The sequence below is a fragment of the Capricornis sumatraensis genome, chromosome 8 (assembly GCF_032405125.1).
Source record: "Capricornis sumatraensis isolate serow.1 chromosome 8, serow.2, whole genome shotgun sequence".
NCBI lineage: Eukaryota > Metazoa > Chordata > Mammalia > Artiodactyla > Bovidae > Capricornis > Capricornis sumatraensis.
The window spans coordinates 59,423,470-59,446,460 of record NC_091076.1 but is presented as its reverse complement, the minus strand read 5'-3'; the positions used below and the strand labels follow the sequence as shown (position 1 = coordinate 59,446,460).

At 41.7% G+C, this 22,991-nt stretch overlaps 2 protein-coding genes across 2 annotated transcripts; both read right to left on the bottom strand.

The window, feature by feature from the left end:
- Nucleotides 1-6,021: 6,021 nt before the first annotated feature.
- On the bottom strand, nucleotides 6,022-10,626 carry LOC138083563 (olfactory receptor 4D1-like). Its single transcript, XM_068977405.1, has 2 exons — nucleotides 10,570-10,626; nucleotides 6,022-6,975 (listed from the first exon to the last, which is right to left on the bottom strand). Exons 1-2 carry the CDS (start codon nucleotides 10,624-10,626, stop codon nucleotides 6,022-6,024), a joined length of 1,011 nt encoding a protein of 336 aa, XP_068833506.1.
- A 7,337-nt stretch (nucleotides 10,627-17,963) lies between these two features.
- LOC138083943 (olfactory receptor 4D2-like) lies at nucleotides 17,964-18,899 on the bottom strand. Its single transcript, XM_068977957.1, has one exon. The coding sequence runs from the start codon at nucleotides 18,897-18,899 to the stop codon at nucleotides 17,964-17,966; it is 936 nt and encodes a 311-aa protein (XP_068834058.1).
- Nucleotides 18,900-22,991: the final 4,092 nt, after the last annotated feature.

Here is a 22,991-nt window from a genome sequence, read left to right as displayed (position 1 = left end):
CCATTTAGAAGGAACTTCCTTTTAGAAGGAACTTGATTTACATCCTCATTGAAAGAGGCCTGAGTCATTGATGATTAATCATTCCCCTCTTGATGGTTGGTTTTATGTGTCAATCGACTAGTCTGTAGTTCTCGGTTATTCAAACTTGAATCTAGGTGTTGCTGTGAAGGTATTTTATAGATGTGATTGATTCTCTAATCAGCTAATTTTATTTTTTTACAATCAATTCATTAAAATATTTTTTTCTTTTGGCCATACAAAATGGCCTGTGAGATCTTAGTTCCCAGGCCAGCAACTGAACCCTGCCGCCTACATTTGAATGGTGGAGTGTTAACCACTGAACTCCCAGGGAAATCCCATTCATTCATTTTAAGTAAAGGAGATTATCCTAGCCAATGTGGATGTACCAGATTCAATAAATTATGACCAGAGCAAGATCGATGCATGAAGCAAGGCACCCAAAGCCAGTGCTCTGGGACAACCCAGAGGGGGAGGGTGGGGAGGGAGGTGGGAGAGAGTTCAGGGTGAGGGGTACACATGTATACCTGTGGCCAATTCATGTTGATATATGGCAAAAACCGAAACAATTCTGTAATTATCCTCCAATTAAAATAAATTAATTACTTTTTAAAAAAGGTTTGAACAGCAGAACTGAGGTTTCCTTGAAGAGGGTGCAATCTGGACTGCAGCTTCACGCCCAGGAATTCCAGCCTGCCTTTCCTGTTGGCCTGCCCTACAGACTTCATACTTGCCAAGCAAGTCTCACAATCAGGTAAGGAATTCCTTGAAATAAATCTCTCTCCCTCCCTCTTCATATATAACACATATAAAATTTGCCACCCCAAAATGTCTTTGGATTATTTTGAGCTGAAAATTGTCAAGGCCCAAAAGACTCAGGAAGAAATCTTGACTTTTCCCTTTAGCTGTCTAAAGTATTTAAATAGAGAACCTGTTCCCAGAATGGGTTTTCACCAGATTCGCCTACAAAGAATATGGACTAGGTATGTTCGTGTGTGTGTGTGTGTGTATAGTGAGAGGGGACCGGGCCTAGAGATCAGGGTCCACTCTGTGTTCCATTGTCTCTACATGGCCCAGCAAGTATTTACCTACCAAACATTTTCTTTTCCACTTCCATGTGAATTGTCTTCCTCCCTTTTGGAGTCCCACACAACTTCCCCCAACACCTTCTTTGGTCTTCAGCAGAAGGTCGTATTCAAGGTGAAAGTTTCAGCCATTTTGGTGGGTTACGCAGTGTGCCTGGTTCTCTACCATGTATACATGTTCTCAAACTGTGCTTTATTTTTTCTCTTAATTTGTCTTATGTCAATTTCATAGACCAGCCATGAGAACCTAGAACGGTGGAGGAAAATTTCTCCCTTCACAACACTTCCATATCATACTGGTCCTGTTTCTCTGGCAGAACCTTGACTGATACACCACTTTTAATGGATCATATATGAAGTAGACAGCATATTAAAAAGCAGAGACATTACTTTGCCAACAAAGGTCTGTATAATCAAAAGCTATGGTTTTTCCAGTAGTCATGAATGGATGTGAGAGTTGGACCATAAAGAAAGTAGAGTGTCAAAGAATTGATGCTTTTGAACTGTGGTGCTAGAGAAGACTCTGGAGAGTCCCTTGGACTGCAACAAGATCAAACCAGTCAATCCTAGAGGAAATAAGTCCTGAATAATGATTGGAAGGACTGATGCTGAACCTGAAGTTCCAATACTTTGGCTACATCATGCGAAGAGCTGACTCATTAGAAAAGACCCTGATGTTAGGAAAGATTGAGGACAGGAAGAGATGGAGACAACAGAGAATGAGATGGTTGGATGGCATCACTGACTTGATGGACATGAGTTTGAGCAAGTTCTGGGAGTTGGTTATGGACAGGGAAGCCTGATGTCCTGCAGTCCAAGGGATCTCAAAGAGTCGGACATGACTGAGTGACTGAACTCACTGATATGAAGTAAATTTCATAGGTAAAGTTAATTGAGGTTTTTCTCTCCTTACACTTAAATCATCCCCATGCTTGATATAAATACAAATGGAATGGCAAGATCAGGGAACAATGAGGCTGAGAAGCAGTGATTTATTCTCTGGACCAAAATTAATGTATGACTGTAATGACTTACAGCCTTCCCTCAAAAACTTTTAAGAGAGGTGCTTTCACTAATCACTAAACAAAATAACTAAAGAACACTGAAAGTCCATTGTGAGTTTAGGTAATAAATAAATGTGGAGTTGAGACAAATTCATATCATAAACACAACATAGCTTCCATGGGAGATGTCTTAAAGGTGTAAATTCTCACGGATAGAGCTGTATTCATTGAGGCTTCTGTTTAGGATGATCAGGTCAGTTGTTTTATCAGAAGATCCCTGAATGTCAATTTGGGAAGATGGCCTGGACTACTCATCTGGAGTGTTTAGTATCTTTAAATAAAATTCTTCTGATTGTTCTGTAAGGATTTAGGTATTGCATCTCTGCAAAGGGTGGGCAAGAGCAGCAGGAGTGCCGTTTTCCCTCTGACCGGAGTATGCACTCTCTAGTTCCCTTAGTCTTTACCTGGGCCCACTTAACATATCTGTTAATTGTCAGCTCCTCTAGGCATTTACTTTTATGACCCTGTCCATGAGAAACTTTGCTCATTGTCAAGATTTCTGACTCAGGCCAGTCACCTCTCTGCCATCCTGCTACCAGGGGCTTCCATCTATGTGGCAGACATAATGGCAGACACTGTCGATTGCCATTTTCTGGCTGAAACAGCCAGCCATGCACTTTCCATTTCCTTTGTAGAGTAGGGTGACCATATGACCCAGTTTCTGCCCAACAAGTCATAAGCAAATTCTGCTGGCATGGTTCTGGAAAAAAAATTTTCCCCTAGGTCTAAAAAATAAAAAAGGAAAGCACATGAATGGCCCTCCTCTTCCTTCTTGCTGAATTGTTTGGATATAAATGCATGACTCCTAAAGGAGGAAAGGGCAACCCACTCCAGTATTCTTGCCTGTGAAATCCCATGGACAGAGGAGCCTAGTGGGCTACAGTCCATAGGGTTGCAAAGATCTGGGCACAACTAAGCATGCACGCACACACACACACACACACAAATATGATTACTGAAGCTTTACCAGTCATATTGCCATCATGAAGGGAAAGACAGAAAATTATAGAATAGCCAACTCAGGGCCCTAAAATGTTGGAGCTGCTGAATTAACCACCTCTGGAATTGTCAGTCCTCTAATTTATATATATATAATGGTGACTGCAGCCATGAAGTTAAAAGATGCTTACTCGTTGGAAGAAAAGTTATGACCAAGCTAGATAGCATATTGAAAAGCAGAGACATTATTTTGCCAACAGAGGTCCATCTAGTCAAGGCTATGGTTTTTCCAGTGGTCATGTATGGATGTGAGAGTTGGACTGTGAAGAAAGCTGAGCACCAAAGAATTGATGCGTTTGAACTGTGGTGTTGGAGAAGACTCTTGAGCGTCCCTTAGACTGCAAGGAGATCCAACCAGTTCATTCTGAAGGAGATCAGCCCTGGGATTTCTTTGGACGGAATGATGCTGAAGCTGAAACTCCAGTACTTTGGACACTTCATGCGAAGAGTTGACTCATTGGAAAAGACTCTGATGCTGGGAGGGATTGGGGGCAGGAGGAGAAGGGGATGACAGAGGATGAGATGGCTGGATGGCATCACGGACTCGATGGATGTGAGTCTGAGTGAACTCCAGGAGTTGGTGATGGACAGGGAGGCCTGGTGTGCTGTGATTCATGGGGTCGCAAAGAGTCGGACATGACTGAGTGAATGAACTGAACTGAACTGAATTTTATTTATTCATTTATTTTTGGTTGTGCTGGGTCTTTGCTGCTACATGAGCTTTTCTCTAGTTGCAGTTTGCAGGGGCTTCTCTCTAGTTGTGGTGTGCTGGCTTCTCATTGCAGTGGCTTCACTCATTGCAGAGCAGGGGCTCCAGGGTGCTCTGACTTTAGTACTTGAGGCACATGGGCTCAGTAGTTGTGGTTCCAGGGCTCTAGTGCACAGGTTCAATAGTTGAGGTGAATGGGCTTAGTTGCTCCAAGGCATGTAGGATCTTCCTGAGTCAGGGATTGAACCCATGTCTCTTGCATTGGCAAGTGGATTCTTTACTACTGAATCACCAGGGAAGCCCTCTAATCTTTTTAAATGAGATAATCTCCTCATTCTTTAAGCACTGATTTGGTTATGCTGCTGTTTGCCACCAAAAACATCTTTGTGGCTATATATTTCAAGTAGGACTATCATAGTTTTCCAAAGAGATCACACTCTCCAATTAGCTATATGTCATAGGCTGAGCGTCACATTTTAAGAGGGATGTTGTCATAGGAGAGTAAATACAGAGGAGATGGCCAAGATGGTGGAATTAGGAATCTTGTCACAATGGGAACAATTGAAGGAAAGTAGATGCTTCATCTAGAGAAGAGACAAGTTAGAGGGTGAGAAAAGTATCACCAGATATTTAAAGGACTTTTGTGCGAAAGGGGAAAACACTGTTTTGAGGGACACTCTGATCAAATATGACACAGTCCATTTTCTCTGCCCTCATCTCCAAGCACCCACTAAGAATGGGGACAAATGCGTGAAAAGGCGCAGGGACGTAAAAGTGAAGAAAGCATCAACTCAGAGCTGCCGTGATGGCTTGAAGAGCCTGCAAGTTTTATTAAATATTTCCCAGATGAGGTGGTTATTGGGAGGGAATAGGGAAAAAAAGTCTTCATATTATCTTCCTAACTTTGGGTCAAGATTCTACATTGCCCAAAAGTTTTAAAAAAGAAATAAGAAGATGGAGCAAAGAAATGTTATACAGAGAGAAATCAAATATAGATCTGAACCATACAGGGAAGGAATGGGGTACAAGAAAAAGTAGAAATACCTCTCTGGATGAGCTACTGTTCAAGGTGATGAGCAAATTTCAAGGTGAATAAGGCATGTCCCACAGTCAAGGAGCCCTTAATCTGGGGCAGGAAGTCAAAGAGAAAGGCAAAAACCCATGAGGTGGCAACCTTGGATTGAACCCATACCTCATATCTGGACCACTGATAGACATGGCTTTGCCCTCTCTGGCCTTGGATCCCCAACTACACTACAGCATCCTCCTTTCAGCCATATCATCTAGATAATGCAAAGAACAGGTTGGGAAGGCAGAGTAGTTTTTCAGATTACCCAAGGTGTATTTCACAGAAAAGAAACAAACACAACGGGAATATACCCTTATGGGAAATATTTAGATGATATTACAAGTGATACCACTTCCAAAAACCACAGAGGGGATGAGGGAGCAGAACAAAGGTGAGTGTTCCAGATTTAAGATGAAAGAGTTGAAGATTCATCACAGATATTCATCCATAGATATTGTTGTTGGTGTTCTTTAGTCGCTAATTTGTGCCTAACTCTTTGCGGTGACCCCATGGACTGCAATCTGCCAGGCGCCTCTGTCCATTGGATTTCCCAGGCAAGAATACTTAAGTGGGTTGCCATTTCCTTCTCCAGGGAATCTTCCATCCAGGGATCGAACCTGTGTCTCCTGTTTGGCAGGTGGATTCTTCACCACTGAACCACCAGGGAAGCCCCCATCCATAGATGAGAAACTCTAAGCTCTCCCTTGTGATTGGAAGAAGCCCTGGGTTTCAAATCCCACCCATATCTCCTGTCTTGAAACTGGGGGATCAGAGGAACCATCTCCTGGCCTTCTCCTCTCTTTCTGTTCATCAATGAGCAAGTCACTTCTGAGTTTTCTTATTTCTAAACTGTTTAATACAAGAATAACATATCTACTGTCAGTTTTCTGAGAATGAGACAAAAGTGTGAAAGTGCCTAACACAATACCTGACAGAACAACAGCTCCATAGAAATATTAATCTCCATAGATATATTAATTTCAACTGTTGCATTCCAGAAGACTTACCTTCACTTCTCATATGGAAAAACAAAGTTCAGAGAGAAGATTTGTCATTTAAAGTCAACTTATGTTAAGTTCACTCCCTGCTGGAAATCACTAGGTGCTTGCCTAATCTCTTCATGGCTGCCTGCATCTCCTGGTTCCTCAGGGTGTAGATGATGGGATTGAGCACGGGGGTCAAGATAGTGTAGCTGATAGACACAGCCTTGTCCATGGGGAAAGAGGTGAAGGGCCGGGCATAGATATAGATACAGGGAATGAAGATCATAGACACAACGATGATGTGAGTGGTGCAGGTGGAAGCTGCCTTCCTCCTCGCCTGCCCAGACTGGGACCTCAGCATCACCAGGATGACAGTATAAGAGATCAGAAGGAGGAGGAACCAGATGAGGACCAGCATCCCACTGTTGGAGATCATAAGGAACTCCAGGAGGGAGCTGTCTGTGCAGGCAAGTCTCAGCATTTGTGGAACATCACAGTAGAAGTTATCTAGGATGTTGGGTCCACAAAAGGGCAATGGGAGCATCAGAACCAGCTGGACAATGGAGTGGACAAAGCCCCCTACCCAGGCAGCAACCACCAGCCCCACACACACTCGAGTGTTCATGATGGTGATGTAGTGGAGAGGCCGGGAGATGGCTATGTAGCGGTCATAGGCCATCACTGAGAGGAAGAAGACAGTCCCACCTCCCAAGAGGTGGAAAAAGAAGATCTGGGCCATGCAGCCATGGTAGGAGATGGTCTTCTTCTCAGCAAGGAAGTCCACCAGCATCTTTGGGGCAGTGACTGAGGAGAAGCAGAGGTCTATGACGGCCAGATTTCTCAGCAGGAAATACATGGGTGTGTGGAGCCTGGAATCAGAGCTCACGGTGACCATGATGAGGAGGTTTCCCATGACAGTGGTTGTGTAGACAAGCAGGAACACCAGAAACAGTAAAAACTGGAGCTCCTGATTCTGGGAGAACCCTAGGAAGACAAATTCTGATACCCACGTGAGGTTCCCTGAATCCGTGCTGTCTTCTCCATACTCCTAAAGGAAACAAGGCAGAGACATAGACACATGAATTATTGTTTGTCCTTTTAGGGCTCAAGGGCTCAATTCAGTCGCCCAAGGAAATGTGATGGACATCCTCATGTACAGATCACAATATCAAGTGCCAATTCAATGATTTGTCTCTTGAAAGTTTACCAGTTTGTGTTTGAGTACACACACATGAGATATCTTAAAACCATCCAGAAATACATGCCACCTGTCTTTCTAAGATTCAGTGTAATATAGGGGTGGGAAGCCCTCAGAATTCTTCAGAACCAGAGCCAAAACTTCAGAGCGTTCATTTCCTTGAGAGAGATTTGGCTTTGAGCTACTTTCTTAATCTGCATTACAATTTCCATATCTGTAAGAAATATCGGAGAAGGCAATGGCACCCCACTCCAGTACTCTTGCCTGGAAAATCCCATGAACAGAGGAGCCTGGCAGGCTGCAGTCCATGGGGTCACATTCATATCTGTAAGAAATATATTTGCTTTATAGAAACTGCCTAAGGGATTAAGTAAAAGAACACAGAAAGTTCCTAGGACAGTATCTGCAATAATAAATGTTAATTACTCTCTTCTGTGCAGTCTCCTACTCCACCCCAGTCTCTACTACATTTTTTACTAATCACTTTTCCTTTTAAAAAAATAATTTATTGGGAGGGGGATTCAGGATGGGGAGCTCGTATACACCCGTGGCAGATTCATGTCAATGTATGGCAAAACCAATACAGTATTGTAAAGTAAAATAAAGTAAAAATAAAATAAAATAATTTATTAAAAAATGTCCTTATCTTTATGCAACTTAAAGGTTACTTTCCATTTACAGTTATTAGAAAATATTGGCTGTTGTATCAATCATTTTTCATGTAACACATTCATGTCCACATTTCTTATGTGAACAGATCAGCATGTTCATGAACTTTTCATGTGCCTGTGTTTCTCCTTCACAATTCAACCATAAGGTGCTAGACACATAGGTCTTGATTTCACAATTTATTTGTGCTCTGCACTGTCCATTCTTGCTCATAGTCAGTAATTATTGTTAACAAGTACTTGGTGTTATGGCTTGATGGGTGAAAATCGACTTGGTGTGCAATAGTACCTGCATGGGACAAGCAAGGGAGACTCTGGACACAGCTGCACACCTGGGGCATTCCATTCCTTTCCATCCTCCAGAGTAGCTGGCCCTTTACCGGCTGAGGCTCCTCACATTATAGGTGGAGACAAGGGGCAGAGGGGTAACTATTTTGTTAGTGAAGAAATTAAATGAATATATTGTTTAAAGGAGACATAGAGCTCTTCTGAAAGATCAGTAATTGTATTTATTTTTCTATTTTCTTTTTGATTTTGTTTCTAAACTTTGTTCTCTTTTAAGCTGTAACTTTTCTTTCCTGGTAGAGTCTTACTACACATTCATATCATATGGGAGCCACCAAAAGGTTCAGGGTAGAGAACAGTGAGCTCAGTTGTGTGATTTTGATTGACTGGGATGTTGATTGGACATCAAGTTGATTGGACAGGACACAAAGGAGGACGAAGGGAGCCCGGTTAGGAGCTGCATGTGGTTAAGGCAGTAGAGAAGGTGACTATAGCCTGAACTAGGGTGGTAGAAATAGCACTAACTGGAAGTAGGGTTGAGAGGACTTGGTGGTAGTTTGGGCTTCCCGGGTGGTGCGAGTGGTAAAGGATCTGCCTGCCAGGTCTCATGCAGGAGACATGAGACACAGGTTAGATTCCTGGACTGGGAAGATCCTCTGGAGGAGGGCAGGGCAACCCACTCCAGGATTCTTGCCTGGAGAATCCCATGGACAGAGGAGCCTGGCAGGCTACAATCCATAGGGTCACAAAGAGCTGGACGTGACTGAAGCAACTTAGCATGCATGCATGGTGATAGTTTGGATTGAGGGGAAGAGGAAAATGTCATGAATGATCCTTAGATTGCTGGGTTGGGCTATTGAGTGGTGATGGTAATGCTTAGTTCCCTGAAAGAGTAACCCTGAGAGCAGAGGAGGGTTCAGAGGAAGGTGTTGAGTTCAGTTCAGGACAATCTGTTCACTGAATGTGGCCTTTACAACACAATGGAAGAGTAGAAGGTTGACAAGCCAAATGGGATTCTTAGCAACTGCATTGCTGTAACATGCCATGCAAAATTCAGGAACATGTTACATTCAGTCATAAATAATCTGTTCCTTTGGGAATCAAGAAAGATTAGCAGTTCAAAAATTCACTAATCTAAAAGTTTGGATTTGTTGCACAATTATCCATTTCTCTCTGAAGTCACACACCTCAAGTATCAATAGAAGCCTCTTTGTCTCTTAGAAATACTCTTTACACATGTGAGTAGCCAGTCTCAAGAACTGAAGAGAATTTCAGGACCTGCCACCACTTGTACACGCTCTTGCCCCTCTGGTTGAAGGTCTGAAGAATGGCAATTTTAGAAGATGATATTGAATCCAGCATAGAAAAGAAAGAAAAATGTTGAAGGTAGAGAAATAGAAATAGATGAAGAATTAAGGGAAAGAAGAAAATTACAAGGAAGGAAAATGGGGAAATAGAATGAGTGAAGGAAGGGGAATGGAAAGGTGGTTGGGTGGGGGAGTGAGTGGGACCAAAGGTAAAGAACGACTTGCAGAGTGAGAGACAGAGGTGACAGGTGAGGATTAAATGCCCTCCCTACTCCCCCTGCCTCATCCCATCCCCCACCTCCGGACCTCTCTTATCTATCAGAGACCATTCCCTTCTTGTTTTTCACTTCAATTTGCTTTTACACCAGGCAGGAAAGTTATGACCAACCCAGACAGCATATTAAAAAGCAGAGACATTACTTTGGCAGCAAAGGTACATCTGGTCAAGGCTACAGCTTCTCCAGTAGTCATGTATGGATGTGAGAGTTGGACTATAAAGAAAGCTGAGGGCTGAAGAATTGATGCTTTTGAACCGTGGTGCTGGAGAAGATTCTTGAGAGTCCCTTGGACTGCAGGAGATCCAACCATTACATCCTAAAGGAGATCAGTCCTGAGTGTTCATTGGAAGGACTGATGTTGAAGCTGAAACTCCAATACTTTGACCACTTGATGTGAAGAGCTGACTCATTTGAAAAGACCCTGATACTGGATTGAAGGTGGGAGAAGAAGGGGATGACAGAGGATGAGATGGTTGGATGGCATCACCAACTCAATGGACATGAGTTTGGGTAAACTCTGCAAGTTGGTGATGGACTGGCATGCTGCAGTCCATGGGGTTGCAAAGAGTCAGACATGACTGAGTGACTGAACTGAACTGAACCTTCTATATAAGTGTCCATGAGACCTTTCTAAATGCTGATTTATTCATGTTCTCCTCTTGCTTCTACTCTTAGTGATGCTCGCCAGAGCCCTTAGGGTCCACATCCAACACTTTTTGGGTCTAGTCAGAGTAGAAACACGTACACATGTGCATGCAACTCAGCATGTCATGCTGGGCTGTAAAACATAACCTCCATCTGCCTTTCTAATCAGTATTTGCACCTCTAATGAACCAGATCCATTAGCTCTTTAATGGATTATAGTCTTAGACACGCCATATTTCTTTCCTGAAATTCTGTTCCTACCTTCTCAACACTAGAAAAGGTCCACCACTTAAATGTCACCCTCTCTGTCACTCCCATCACTACTTCTCCCATGCAAACAAATTCCCCATTTTTCAAGGTTCTTTAACATCAAAACAAACCTCTGTTCCAGGTTTATCATTATTCTTTTTTTTTTTTTTCAACATCTCCCCTCAACCAGCTACATCATAATTTCAATATCTTGCTAACCCCAGAACTTGGAACAGCAACTCTGATATAGCACATGCTCAGTAAATATTGTCAAGTTAATGTATTAAGTAGGTAATGGAAGATTTTTAAAGTAATTTTACTTATCCTGTGTTCCCTATCTCACAAGGCCAGTGATTGGGTGATTGTTGGTTGTTGAAACTACTGGGCTTTACATGCAACCTGAAGCAGCTGTTTTACCAGTACATTCCTCACCCCTGTTCCAAATTACTTTGTGAGGCTCTCCTCCAACATTAGACTTAGTACCATCATGCCTATGTCACTTTTTTATACTCACCACCATTCAGCAGATGTTTCAAAGAACTTAATCACCTTTGGCAGGTATGAAAACCCTCAGGCTCTCACCTTCCTTCAACCCTGAATGGGAGAAGAGAATTCAGATCTTGCATTGTTCTAGGAGGTCCTCTCTATGAGCTTCAAATTTCCTGAACTCTGCCCATACCTCACACACATGATTCATGGCCATGACCCTGGGGAAGAGGGTATATCCTCAGGGAGAAATTATTGGACTGAGCTCAGGAAGTGGAGCTGAAATGATTCCCACTAGGGGCAAGGAACAGTGGGAGTTGTTTAAAAAGTATCTAAGTCTCTCAAAAACACTCACTGTATGAGAGGTCTACCTTGAGGGCAAAAAACTAAAAAAAAAAAAAAATTCAAAACACGCACATACACACACAAACCAGAATGAAAGAAAAGACAACGAAAAACATTGAAAATTGTAGATTTATGACATGTAAGATTAGGAGACCAAGATTTGAAAAACCAGATTCTCTCAAAGTTTGTGGGATTTTTTAAACCTATTGTGTTAGAATCACTCAAGGGGATGTTAAACCTGAGAAATGGCCATGCAGAAAATTTTGATTTAGTAGATCTTGGATGGAGCTGGAGAATTCAAATTTCTAATAAGCTTTCAGGTGAGGCTGACACTGCTTTTCTGGGGCCACATTTTGAGAACCACTAACTCTGAGTTTCACTGCTCTTGTCAGCTACAATGAACAGTTCTTCTCACGGTATCACAGTAAGACAAATGGTTTGATAGCTTACTTAAAAAAATTAATTGATCTTTACATGGACAACATCATAGGTTGGAAAATGTTTGTATACAACATTGGAAAAAAATCCTATGAATCTTATTTTGTCAATCAGGTCTCAAGGTTAATTCTCCATCCATATCCAATTCTATTTCACCATCTATAAAACTCTAGTACTCTTTATATGGGCTTCCCAGGTGGTGCTAGTGGTAAGGAACCTGCCTGGCAATGCAGGAGATGTAAAAGACTCGGGTTTGATCCCTGGGTTGGAAAGGCCTCCTGGAGTAGGAAATGGCACCCATTCCAGTATTTTTGCCTGGAGAATTCCATGAAGAGAGAAGCCTGGCAGGCTACAATCTGTGGGGCTGAAAAGAGTCAGATACAACTGAGTGATTGAGCACTCAACACAACAACACATACATTTTTAGGTTAACATTAGTTAACATGATGGAAAGTTATCCTTTTTAAAGAATATCTTCTTGGACTCTAAAATCACAGTGGATGGTGACTGCAGTCATGAAGTTCAAAGACACTTGCTCCTTGGAAGAAAAGCTATGACAAACCTAGACAGGTTATTAAAGAGCAGAGACATGACTTTACGGACAAAGGTCCATATAGTTAAAGCTATGGTTTTTCCAGTAGTCATGTGTGTCTGTCAGAGTTGGATCACAAAGAAGGCTGAGCACTGGAGAATTGACAATTTTGAACTGTAGTTTTGGAGAAGTTAAAGAGGAGAGTGAAAAAGTTGGCTTAAAGCTCAGCATTCAATAAACTAAGATCATGGCATCCGGTCCCATCGCTTCATGGGAAATAGATGGGGAAACTGGAAACATTGGCTGACTTTATTATTTGGGCCTCCAAAATCACTGCAGATGGTGACTGCAGCCATGAAATTAAAAGACGCTCACTCCTTGGAAGTAAAGTTATGACCAACCTAGATAGCATATTAAAAAGCAGAGACATTACTTTGTCAACAAAGGTCCGTCTAGTCAAGGCTATAGTTTTTCCAGTAGTCATGTATGGATGTGAGAGTTGGACTATAAAGAAAGCTGAGCACTGAATAATTGATGCTTTTGAACTGTGGTGTTGGAGAAGACTCTTGAGGGTCCCTTGGACTGCAAGGAGATCCAACCAGTCCATCCTAAAGGAGATCAGTCCTGAGTGTTCATTGGAAGGACTGATGTTGAAGCTGAAGCTCCAGTACTTTGGCCACCTGGTGCGAAGAGCTGACTCATTTGAGAAGACCCTGATGCTGGAAAAGATTGAGGACAGGAGGGGAAGTGGATGACAGAGGATGAGATGTTTGACGGCATCCTTGACTCAGGGGACATGAGTTTGAGCAAACTCTGGGAGATAGTGGAGGACAGGGAAGCCTGGCATACTGCAGTCCATGGGGTCTCGAAGAGTCAGAGACCACTGAGTGACTGAACAGCAAGAAGAATAGGAGAGCAGTGAGAGTTAGGTCTGGGTACATTTCATGCTTAGGATACAAAAAATAAGACATACATTCTCCTCTCAAGGAACTCACAGACTGATGGGAAAGCTAAACCCAGAAACACATATTAATAAATGCTTTTCTAGCTCTACTAGGGCAACGCTCAAAAGTTAAAAGACTGAGAAACCAACCACGACTGAAAGAGAAGGAAAACTTTGGAAAGGAGATGACATTTAAGCAGAAGTAAAGTACAAGTGTGTTAGGCATACAGAGGAGGGAAAGTGCGTATCTGGCAAAAGAATAAAGATCCACAGATGAAATGGTACAGCATATGCTCCATGAACCCTGAAAGCCTCAACGAAGCTTGAGCACAGGAGAAGTGGTGGGGCATTTAGGTGAAGAGCAGACAAGGATCACTCTAAATAGTGTTAAGAGACCAGTCTCATACATTTAGGCTTTTACCTTCAGAGATGTGGGAAGCCAGTGGAGGACATCACACAGAAGAATGACCTACAGACAAGGGCCTCCATGACAGCAGGGAGGAGGAGAGAAGGGAGAGCTGAGTGGATGGACATAGGGGTATACAGCTCCTCTGTTTATTCAATTCTGTTCAGGAAAGACTGAATGAAGGCAGTTAGGGGCTTATAACTGTTCTGTGCTCATGACTAGTCCATCCCAGCTTCAAAATTATTAAAGATGTGAGTAGGGTGGAGATCTGAAGGAGGAAGGGAAAAGGAAATGGGAGCTAAGAAAGATAAGGATAAAAAGGTAATTAAGAAAAATCAGGAGTGAAAGCCAGTGAGCCACCAGAGACACGCAGCTCTCTGATATCAGGACACGGGTTCAGTGAGTCTGTGGTGCTCTTGGCCTCTCCCTCATGAGCCAAGATGCCTCCATGCTTCATTATGGTGTGTGTCCTCACACATCTCATTCAAAAGCTGGAGGGGAGGAAAGGGGTTGGGGGCAATTTCTTTATCCTCCTTCATCTCTTATCTCTACTCATGGAGAAGAAACCTTCTCCATGGTTAGAAGCTACTTGGCTAACACATTTTTTGTTGTAATTTTCAATCCTGGATCAGATACACACATCAGGAAGCCTGGCTTCTAAATGTTCTAGGAAAGTGCACACTTGTGTTCGGGGACAAGCAAGAGGGAGGTGGTTGGGAATAGCTTTGAGTAGACCCCCAAGAACAAAGTCATCTTCTTATAAAGCACCTGGAATAGGGAATGAATATGATGCACCAGAGGGAAAATTGTGAGGAATGTAAATGACAGAACGAGTAAGAATTTATTCTCTAAAGAAGTACTGACCCGTCACTCTCCCTACCATACCATAAAATTTGAGCACCTAAGACAAAGACAGGACAGCAAGATTTTTCTTTGCAGAAACAGTAACTCCAGAAAAATAGACCTCCATTTTTTGATATTCATGTGTCCCCCAGTAAATAGCAGATATCCACCTGAACCTTTAAGATAAAGTCTAAAAGCTTTTATATGAAAGTGAAAGTGTTAGTCACTCAGTTGTGTCAGACTCCTTGCAACCCCTGGACTGTAGCCCACCTGGCTTCTCTGTCCAAGGAATTCTCTAGGCAAGAATACTGAAGCTAGGTTGCATTTCATTCTCTAGGGGAATCTTCCCAACCCAGGGATCAAACCTGGGTCCCCCTCATTGCAGGCAAATTCTTTGCTGTGTGAGCCACCAGGGAAATGGTTTCATATAGAGATGTACGAATTTGTATTTACTGCCTTGTTCTTAAGTGTAGATAGCCAAGGATCAATACGAGATTAAAGAAGGCCACTGAGACAAAAAGGAAAAACCAAATAAATAGGAAAATGAATGAGAAGTAAGCAGAAATGACATAGGAAACATAAGAAAAGTTTATATAAGTAGTCCATGTGGTCACAGGAGTTGGACATGTGACTGAATGGCAACAACAGTTCAACAAGAAAAAGGCAAAAACCCAATTTTCCAAATAGGCAATGGGATTGAATATACATTTCTCTAAAGAAAGTATTTAAATGCCCTATGATAAATAATGCTCAACATGAAATGATGTTCAATATCATCAGTAATTAAGGAAATGAAAATAAAACCCATGTGATACTATTTCATGCCTGATAGGATAGTAGTAGTAATAGCAGTAATAAATAACAAGTGTGAGAATCTGAAGAAATTAGAAACCTCATAAGTTCCAATGGGAATGCTGCTATAAAAAACACTTTCACAGTTCTTCAAAAAGTTACACGCAGAATTAACCACATGATCCAGCAATTCTACTCATTGGTATATACTCAAAGGTTCTGAAAATAGATATTCAGACAAACATTTGTTAATAAATATTAGCAGTAGCCCTTACAATAGACAAAATATGGAAACAATCAAAATGTCATTCAACAGATGAGTGGATAAGCAAAATATACTGTATCCAGACAGTGGAATAGTATTCAGCCATAAAGAAGAATGGGGTACTAAAAGACATGACAGCTAAATGCAACACATGGCTTCTCACCAGATTCTCTGTTTATCAGACTTTATTGAGAAATCTGGCAAAACTTGAATAGAAACTAAATATTATATTCTATCAATGTTTGTTTTATATTAGTTTTAATCACTGTATGGCAGTATTGGAGGAAATTTTCTTTGTAGGAAATGCATACAAATATTAAGGAGTGGTGGGCATTGGGTTGGTAACTTACCCTCAAACTTTCAGGAAAAAATCTACTATGCTTACAAATTTTCTGTAAGTTTGAAGTTTCTCAAAGAGTGTAAAATGTTTTTAAAGTTAAATTTTTAAAAAAGTTAAGATAGAATTTGGTAGCAGAATATCATGTTATCCTCTGGATAAGAAACTATTTTTTAAAATTAGATATTAATATGAGCTAACTGGGCTTTCCCAACGGCTCAGCAGGTAAAGAATCTACCTGCAATGCAGGAGACATTGGAGATGCAGGTTCAGTACCTGGACTGGAAAGATCCCCTGGAGGAGGAAATGGCAACCCACATCAGTATTCTTGCCTGAAAAATTCCATGGACAGAGGAGGCTGGCAGGTTACAATCCAAGGGGTTTCAGAGTCAGGCAAGACTGAGAGACTAAACACACATTAGCTAATACTAAAATAAAAGATTGATATACCTGATTACATGAAAACTAACACCAAAAATAAAGAAGACAAACCATAAACTGGGAGAAGGCATTGTAATAAATATAGCCGGCAATAAATCAGCAACCAAATTACACAGGCACTCCTATACTACATCGAAACAGTCAGTAGAAAAGCAAACAAAAAGCATTCATGGGAAATTGCATACAATAAAAAGTGTGGAAAGAAATGTGAGAGAAAAACCAATTTCTCTACAGTGAAATATTTTTACCCACTTTAATCGGCACTTCCACTTGCAGATATATGACCCAAGCCCCTCAACAAAACAACAAGTAGAAGAACATTCAAAAGAGCACTGTTTGCAACGGCAAAAACTGGGAACAATCCCTCTAAGCTTATCCTCACAAAGGAATATTATACAGCAGAGCAAATGAATAAACTGCAGCCAAAAAGAATAACATGTATCATTTAGAAACATAATGTGGAGTGGAAAAAAGCAAATCCTGGAATATTATATACAATGTAATATTTGTATGAAGCTCAAAATAGCAAAATAAAACAATATGCTGATTATATAAAAATGTGATGAGGTTATTTTTATAAGCAATGGAATGATAAACACAAAATTCAAATAAATGGTTTCATCTGGGGAAAAGTCATGTGATGGAGAGGACCTATAGGCAGGTATAAGCTGTTGGTACCCTGTGGTTCTTGAATTGAGTATCATATACATGAATATTCATATTATATTACATAGTGTTTTGAAATCTCATATTTTACATGTAATCTTTTGCTTGTAATAATCATTATACTATACTAAAATGTACAGTGAAAAAGTGTAACTTGAAGTGTTATTTTCAACTTGAAAATAACATGTAATTCCATAGTTCACTCAATGTTATCTCACAGTTTTTATATATGACTCATAATAAAACTGGGAGGCTTGGGATCAGATGTTAAGATCAGTGAGTTTGTTGATAAGTTATGAGTTCAAGAGAAGGCAAGTGTCTCATGCAAGGTCATCCATTTCGTAAGTGATGGGTTCAGTTCAGTTCAGTTCAGTTCAGTCGCTCAGTCATGTCTGACTCTGCAACCATATGAATCACAGCACGCCAGGCCTCCCTATCCATCACCAACTCCCAGAGTTCACTCAGACTCACGTAGTTCAGTAGTTAGGGTCTCCAAATTAAAGCTTAAGACTCAGAATCCTGGGCAGTCTCCAATAATCCAGTCTCACACCAAAATGAGGTACTGAGAAAGAGGTCAAAATACAGAAAACAGAACTGCTCTTCTGGGGAAATGCTATCATTCTAACAGGAAACTAACTGTCCACCAAGAAGGCAGAAAGGAGAGTGTGGCTTGCCAGAATGTTTCCATGACAACAAATCTTGCTGTCATTGGAGTGTTCAAATCATCTAACACAAACAAAAGTAAGAATTTACCTTTTTCCTCAAAATCTGGGTAAGCTGCTTATTTTCAACAGGCATTCACTTTTATGATGACCCTTACAACACATACACAAGTTATTGAAGAGGCCAGTTACAGCAGCTTTCTCTCCTAATTATCAATGGAAAACAAAGCCAAACAGAAGTGACCCACTATCACTCTCTTTCACAAAGCAGCCAGCGCCTCCCTAATCTCTTCACTGCTGCCTGCATCTCCTGGTTCCTCAGGGTGTAGATCATGGGGTTGAGCATGGGAGTCATGACCGTGTGGCTGACGGATACAGCCTTGTCGATGGAGAAGGAGGTGAAGGGCCGGGCATAGAGATAAATGCTTGGAATGAAGACCATAGACATGACGATGATGTGGGTGGTGCAGGTGGAAGCTGCCTTCCTCCTTGCCTGCCCTGAAAGGGACCTCAGCATCACCAGGATGGCTGAGTAGGAGACCAGGAGGAGGAGGAACCAGATGACATCCAGCATCCCACTGTTGGAGATCACGAGGAACTCCAGGACAGAGGTGTCAGTGCAGGCAAGTCTCAGAACCTGTGGAACATCACAGTAGAAGTTATCTAGGACACTGGGGCCACAAAAAGGCAGTGGGAGCATCAGAGCCAGTTGGGAAATGGAATGGATGAAGCCTCCCACCCAGCTTGCCACCACTAACCCCACACAGACCTGAGTGTTCATGATGGTGACATAGTGGAGGGGCCGGGAGATGGCAACAAGGCGGTCATAGGCCATCACTGAGAGGAAGAAGACCATGGCACCTCCCAGAAAGTGGAAGAAGAAGATCTGGGCCATGCAGCCCTGGTAGGAGATGGTCTTCTTCTTAGAGAGGAAGTCCACCAGCATCTTTGGGGCAGTGACTGAGGAGAAACAGAGGTCTATGACGGCCAGGTTTCTGAGCAGAAAATACATGGGTGTGTGGAGCCTGGAATCAGAGCTCACCGTGACCATGATGAGGAGGTTTCCCATGACAGTGGTTGTGTAGACAAGCAGGAACACCAGAAACAAGAAGAGGTGGAGCTCGTGAGTCTGTGAGAGCCCCAGGAAGACAAATTCCGATACACATGTGAGGTTCCCTGGTTGCATGGTGTCTTCTCCATACACGTGAAGAAAACACACCACAGACAGAGATGTATTAGTGCTCAGGGGCTCAAATTGAGTTCCAGTTCTAGATGATGGACATTTTTGTGCAGATCATAATTCCAGATACTGATTAAATGGCCTTGCCTTTGGAGCATGTACAAGCTGGTACTGAAATATGTATTCATGCTATATCGAAAAGCCATCCAGAGACACATACAGGCTGCTTTTTAAACATCCTATGTAGTACAGTGATGAGAAGATGTTTGGAGTCCAACAGACTTGTAGTCAAATTCCAGAGCTTCTTATTCTTGAGATTTGACCCAGAGTAAGTTATTCAAGCTCTCTGTCTCAGTTTCCACAACAAAAATGTTGTCTCTATGGACTGTCTAGGAGATTAAATAAGATAACACATAGGTTCCTTAAATAGTACCTGGAATATTACATGGTAATCACTCTCCTCTATGTAGTGTCCTACTGTAAAGATCCCTTGCCTTCTTCCAAGTCTCTAATACATTTTGCACCAATCATTTCTCGTGTAACAGCTAACACATCAAAATGTTAATGAACTTTTTGTCTCTAGGTTTTTCCTCCCCAATTCAACCATAACATGCTACTGACATTATGTCTTGATTCACAATTCATTTGTGCCCTGCAGTGCTCACGCTTTGTGATAGTCAATACTCAAAAAGCATGTGGTGTTGACTCTGGGTGGGTGAACAGCTATAGGGAATGTCCCCTCTCCCTGGTGTAGGTGGTCCCTTACTGGATGAAGCAAGGACATATATGGTGTGTGTGCTGAGACACAAGGAAGTGGAGAGAGATTCTCTAATTAAAAACAGGCGGTGGATACTGTATGAAGGGGATTGGAAGACCTTTAATAAAAAGCCCAAGAATGTATAAAATGTTACTGAATACAAGAGCAGAAGACACGGGGAGATACTGAAATAAGAGAAATAGAATAGACAAAGGAACAAAAAGGAGAAGATTAAGATTAAGGGGGAGGAAAGAAAGGGAACGAAAAGGTGGAGGGGTGGGAGATGGAAGGGAAGAAAGGTGAAGAAGGTTAGGGAGGTGAGAGATAGAGGTGACAAGTGAGGGTTAAGTGGCTTCTGCACTCCCCTGTCTTGCCTCACTCCCCTCCTCACTTGCCTCCTGCAATCCATTGTCCATCAGAGATCATTTTAGTCTTATCCTTGCACTTCCATCTGCCTCCACTTTTGTCTATATACTATATCACTGTCAGAGAGATCTTTCCAAACTCATATTTGATCACCTCCCCCCATCATTATAATCTTTTAATGAGTATTGAGGGCCCACAGCTTAAAACTCAAATGCTTAGAAGTGACCTAACATGATTTATGGGTTAATTCAGGGTTGAAACACATGCTTACATACATGTGACTCCCTCTTAGTGTGTCACACCACGTTCTAAAATGTAGGTTCCATCTACCCTTCTCATCAGTATCCCTGTTACCCAGGAACTGGTTGCTGTTCAGGGAATTCATAGTCTATCACATATGTCATATATTCAGTTGCTTCTGTAGCTTTGGAAATGAATTCTGTTTCCTGAAATATATTCTACAGCTTTCTCAACCTAGAAGTCCACAGATATCACCTTCTCTCTGACGCCTTCTCCATTTCTCCCATGCAGAATTAATCCCTCCCTTCTCAGGGTTCCAATAACATTTTATAAGTACCTCTAATAAGGCATTTATCATTTCTTTTCTGTTGTCCCTTTGAATTAGATTTTAAATTTAATTACTCAGTAGCCCCAAAATATATAATAGCAACTCTGATTTAGCAGTTGCTCAAAAAACAGTTGGCTATCCTAATGTATTAGGAGAGTTACATGATCTTGTTCAGTGTGACCATGTGGAGAATTCTGTGGTGTATTTCTTTATCCTCTGTTCTCAACATCCTCCCTCTAAGTCACAGGACCACGTTCTCACTTGGTTGTTAAAAGCCTGGTTTTGCACATGCAACTTGAGGAATCTGTTTTCAGAACCTCATTTCCTCTGCATTACTTTCTGAGGCTCCCTTCACACTTTAGACTTCCTGCCATCAGTCTGTGTCCTTTGTTTATTCTCTGCACTCTCCAGCAAGTGACTCTGGATCCTTCTTACTGTATCCACAGGTGAGGAAATCCTGGTCTCACCTTCCTTCAGCCAGACTGGGAGAGAGTCTCCAGGTCTTCCATCTTCTTGCAGATCCTTTTTCTCCAGCATCAGTTTCCCAGTTACTGCCCATACATCGAGTATGCAATGAGTGTGACTCTAGGGGAAGAGGAGATATCCTTGTGAGAAACTACTGGACTCGGCTCAGGAGATAGGGCTGGGCTGATTACCACTTGGGGGAAGGGAGCAATGGGAGTTGTTAAAAAGTTTCTCAGTGTTTCAAAACCACATATTCATTAAAAATTATTCCTTGGGGACCAAAAGGACCAAGGACAATATAATTTTATAAATTTGTAGAATACAGGATTTCTTGGTCAAGATCCAAAAGTACAGGAATCTCTTCAAAAGAAACAGACTACCGGGAGTTTTAGAAGAACCCATTTCTTAGACCAGTGATTCTTACCTTTGAGACAATGACTTGCAGAACTTGTTAAAAGATAAATCACTGTGCCCAACCTCTAGACTTTCTCATTCTGTTGGCCCATGGCAAGGCCCGTAATTTGCATTTGTAACAAGTTCTCAGGTGATGCTGATCCCCTGTTACAGGGACCACACTTTGAGAACCACAGACTTGCTCCTCAACAAACTTTTCTCTCTTTTCTGGAATCTTATGAATAACTGCCCAATATGCTACTGGAGATCAGTGGAGAAATAACTCCAGAAAGAATGAACAGATGGAACCAGAGGAAAAACAACACCCAATTGTGGATGTGATGGGTGATAGAAGCAAGGTCCAATGCTGTAAAGAGCAATATTGCATAGGAACCTGGAATGTTAGGTCCATTAATCAAGGCGAATTGGAACTGCTCAAACAGGAAATGGCAAGAGTGAACGTCGAAAAAAAAAAAAAGAGTGAACGTCGACATTCTAGGAATCAGCAAACTAAGATAGACTGGAATGGGTGAATTTAACTCTGATGACCATTATATCTACTACTGCGGGCAGGAATCCCTTAAAAGAAATGGGGTAGCCATCATAGTTAACAAAAGAGTCTGAAATTCAGTACTTGGATGCAATCTCAAAAACGACAGAATGATCTCCGTTTGTTTCCAAGTCAAACCATTCAATATCACAGTAATCCAAGTCTATGCCCCAAGCAGTAATGCTGAAGAAGCTGAAGTTGAATGGTTCTATGAAGACCTACAAGACCTTTTAGAACTAACACCGCCCCCCACCAAAAAAATGTCCTTTTCATTATAGGGGACTGCAATGCAAAAGTAGGAAGTCAAAAAACACCCGGAGTAACAGGCAAATTTGGCCTTAGAGTACAGAATGAAGCAGGGCAAAGGCTAATAGAGTTTTGCCAAGAGAACGCACTGGTCATAGCAAACACCCTCTTCCAACAACACAAGAGAAGACTCTACACATGGACATCATAAGTTGGTCAATACCAAAATCAGATTGATCATATTTATTCTTTGCAGCCAAAGATGGAGAAGCTCTATACAGTCAGCAAAAACAAGACCGGGAGTTGACTGTGGCTCAGATCATGAACTGCTTATTGCCAGATTCAGGCTTAAATTGAAGAAAGTAGGAAAAACCACTAGACCATCCAGGTATGACCTAAATCAAATCCCTTATGACTATGCAGTGGAAGTGAGAAATAGATTTAAGGGACTAGATCTGATAGACAGAGTTTCTGATGAACTATGGACAGAGGTGCGTGACATACTCCTGGTGTTTCTTGACTTCTTACTTTTATGTTTCAGTCCCCTATAATGAAAAGGACATTTTTGGGGGGTGTTAGTTCCAAAAGGTCTTGTAGGTCTTCATAGAACCATTCAACTTCAGCTTCTTCAGCATTACTTGTCGAGGCATAGACTTGGATTACCGTGATATTGAATGGCAAAGATGGGCTCAATAAAGGACAGAAATGGTATGGACGTAAGCAGAAGATATTAAGAAGAGGTGGCAAGAATAC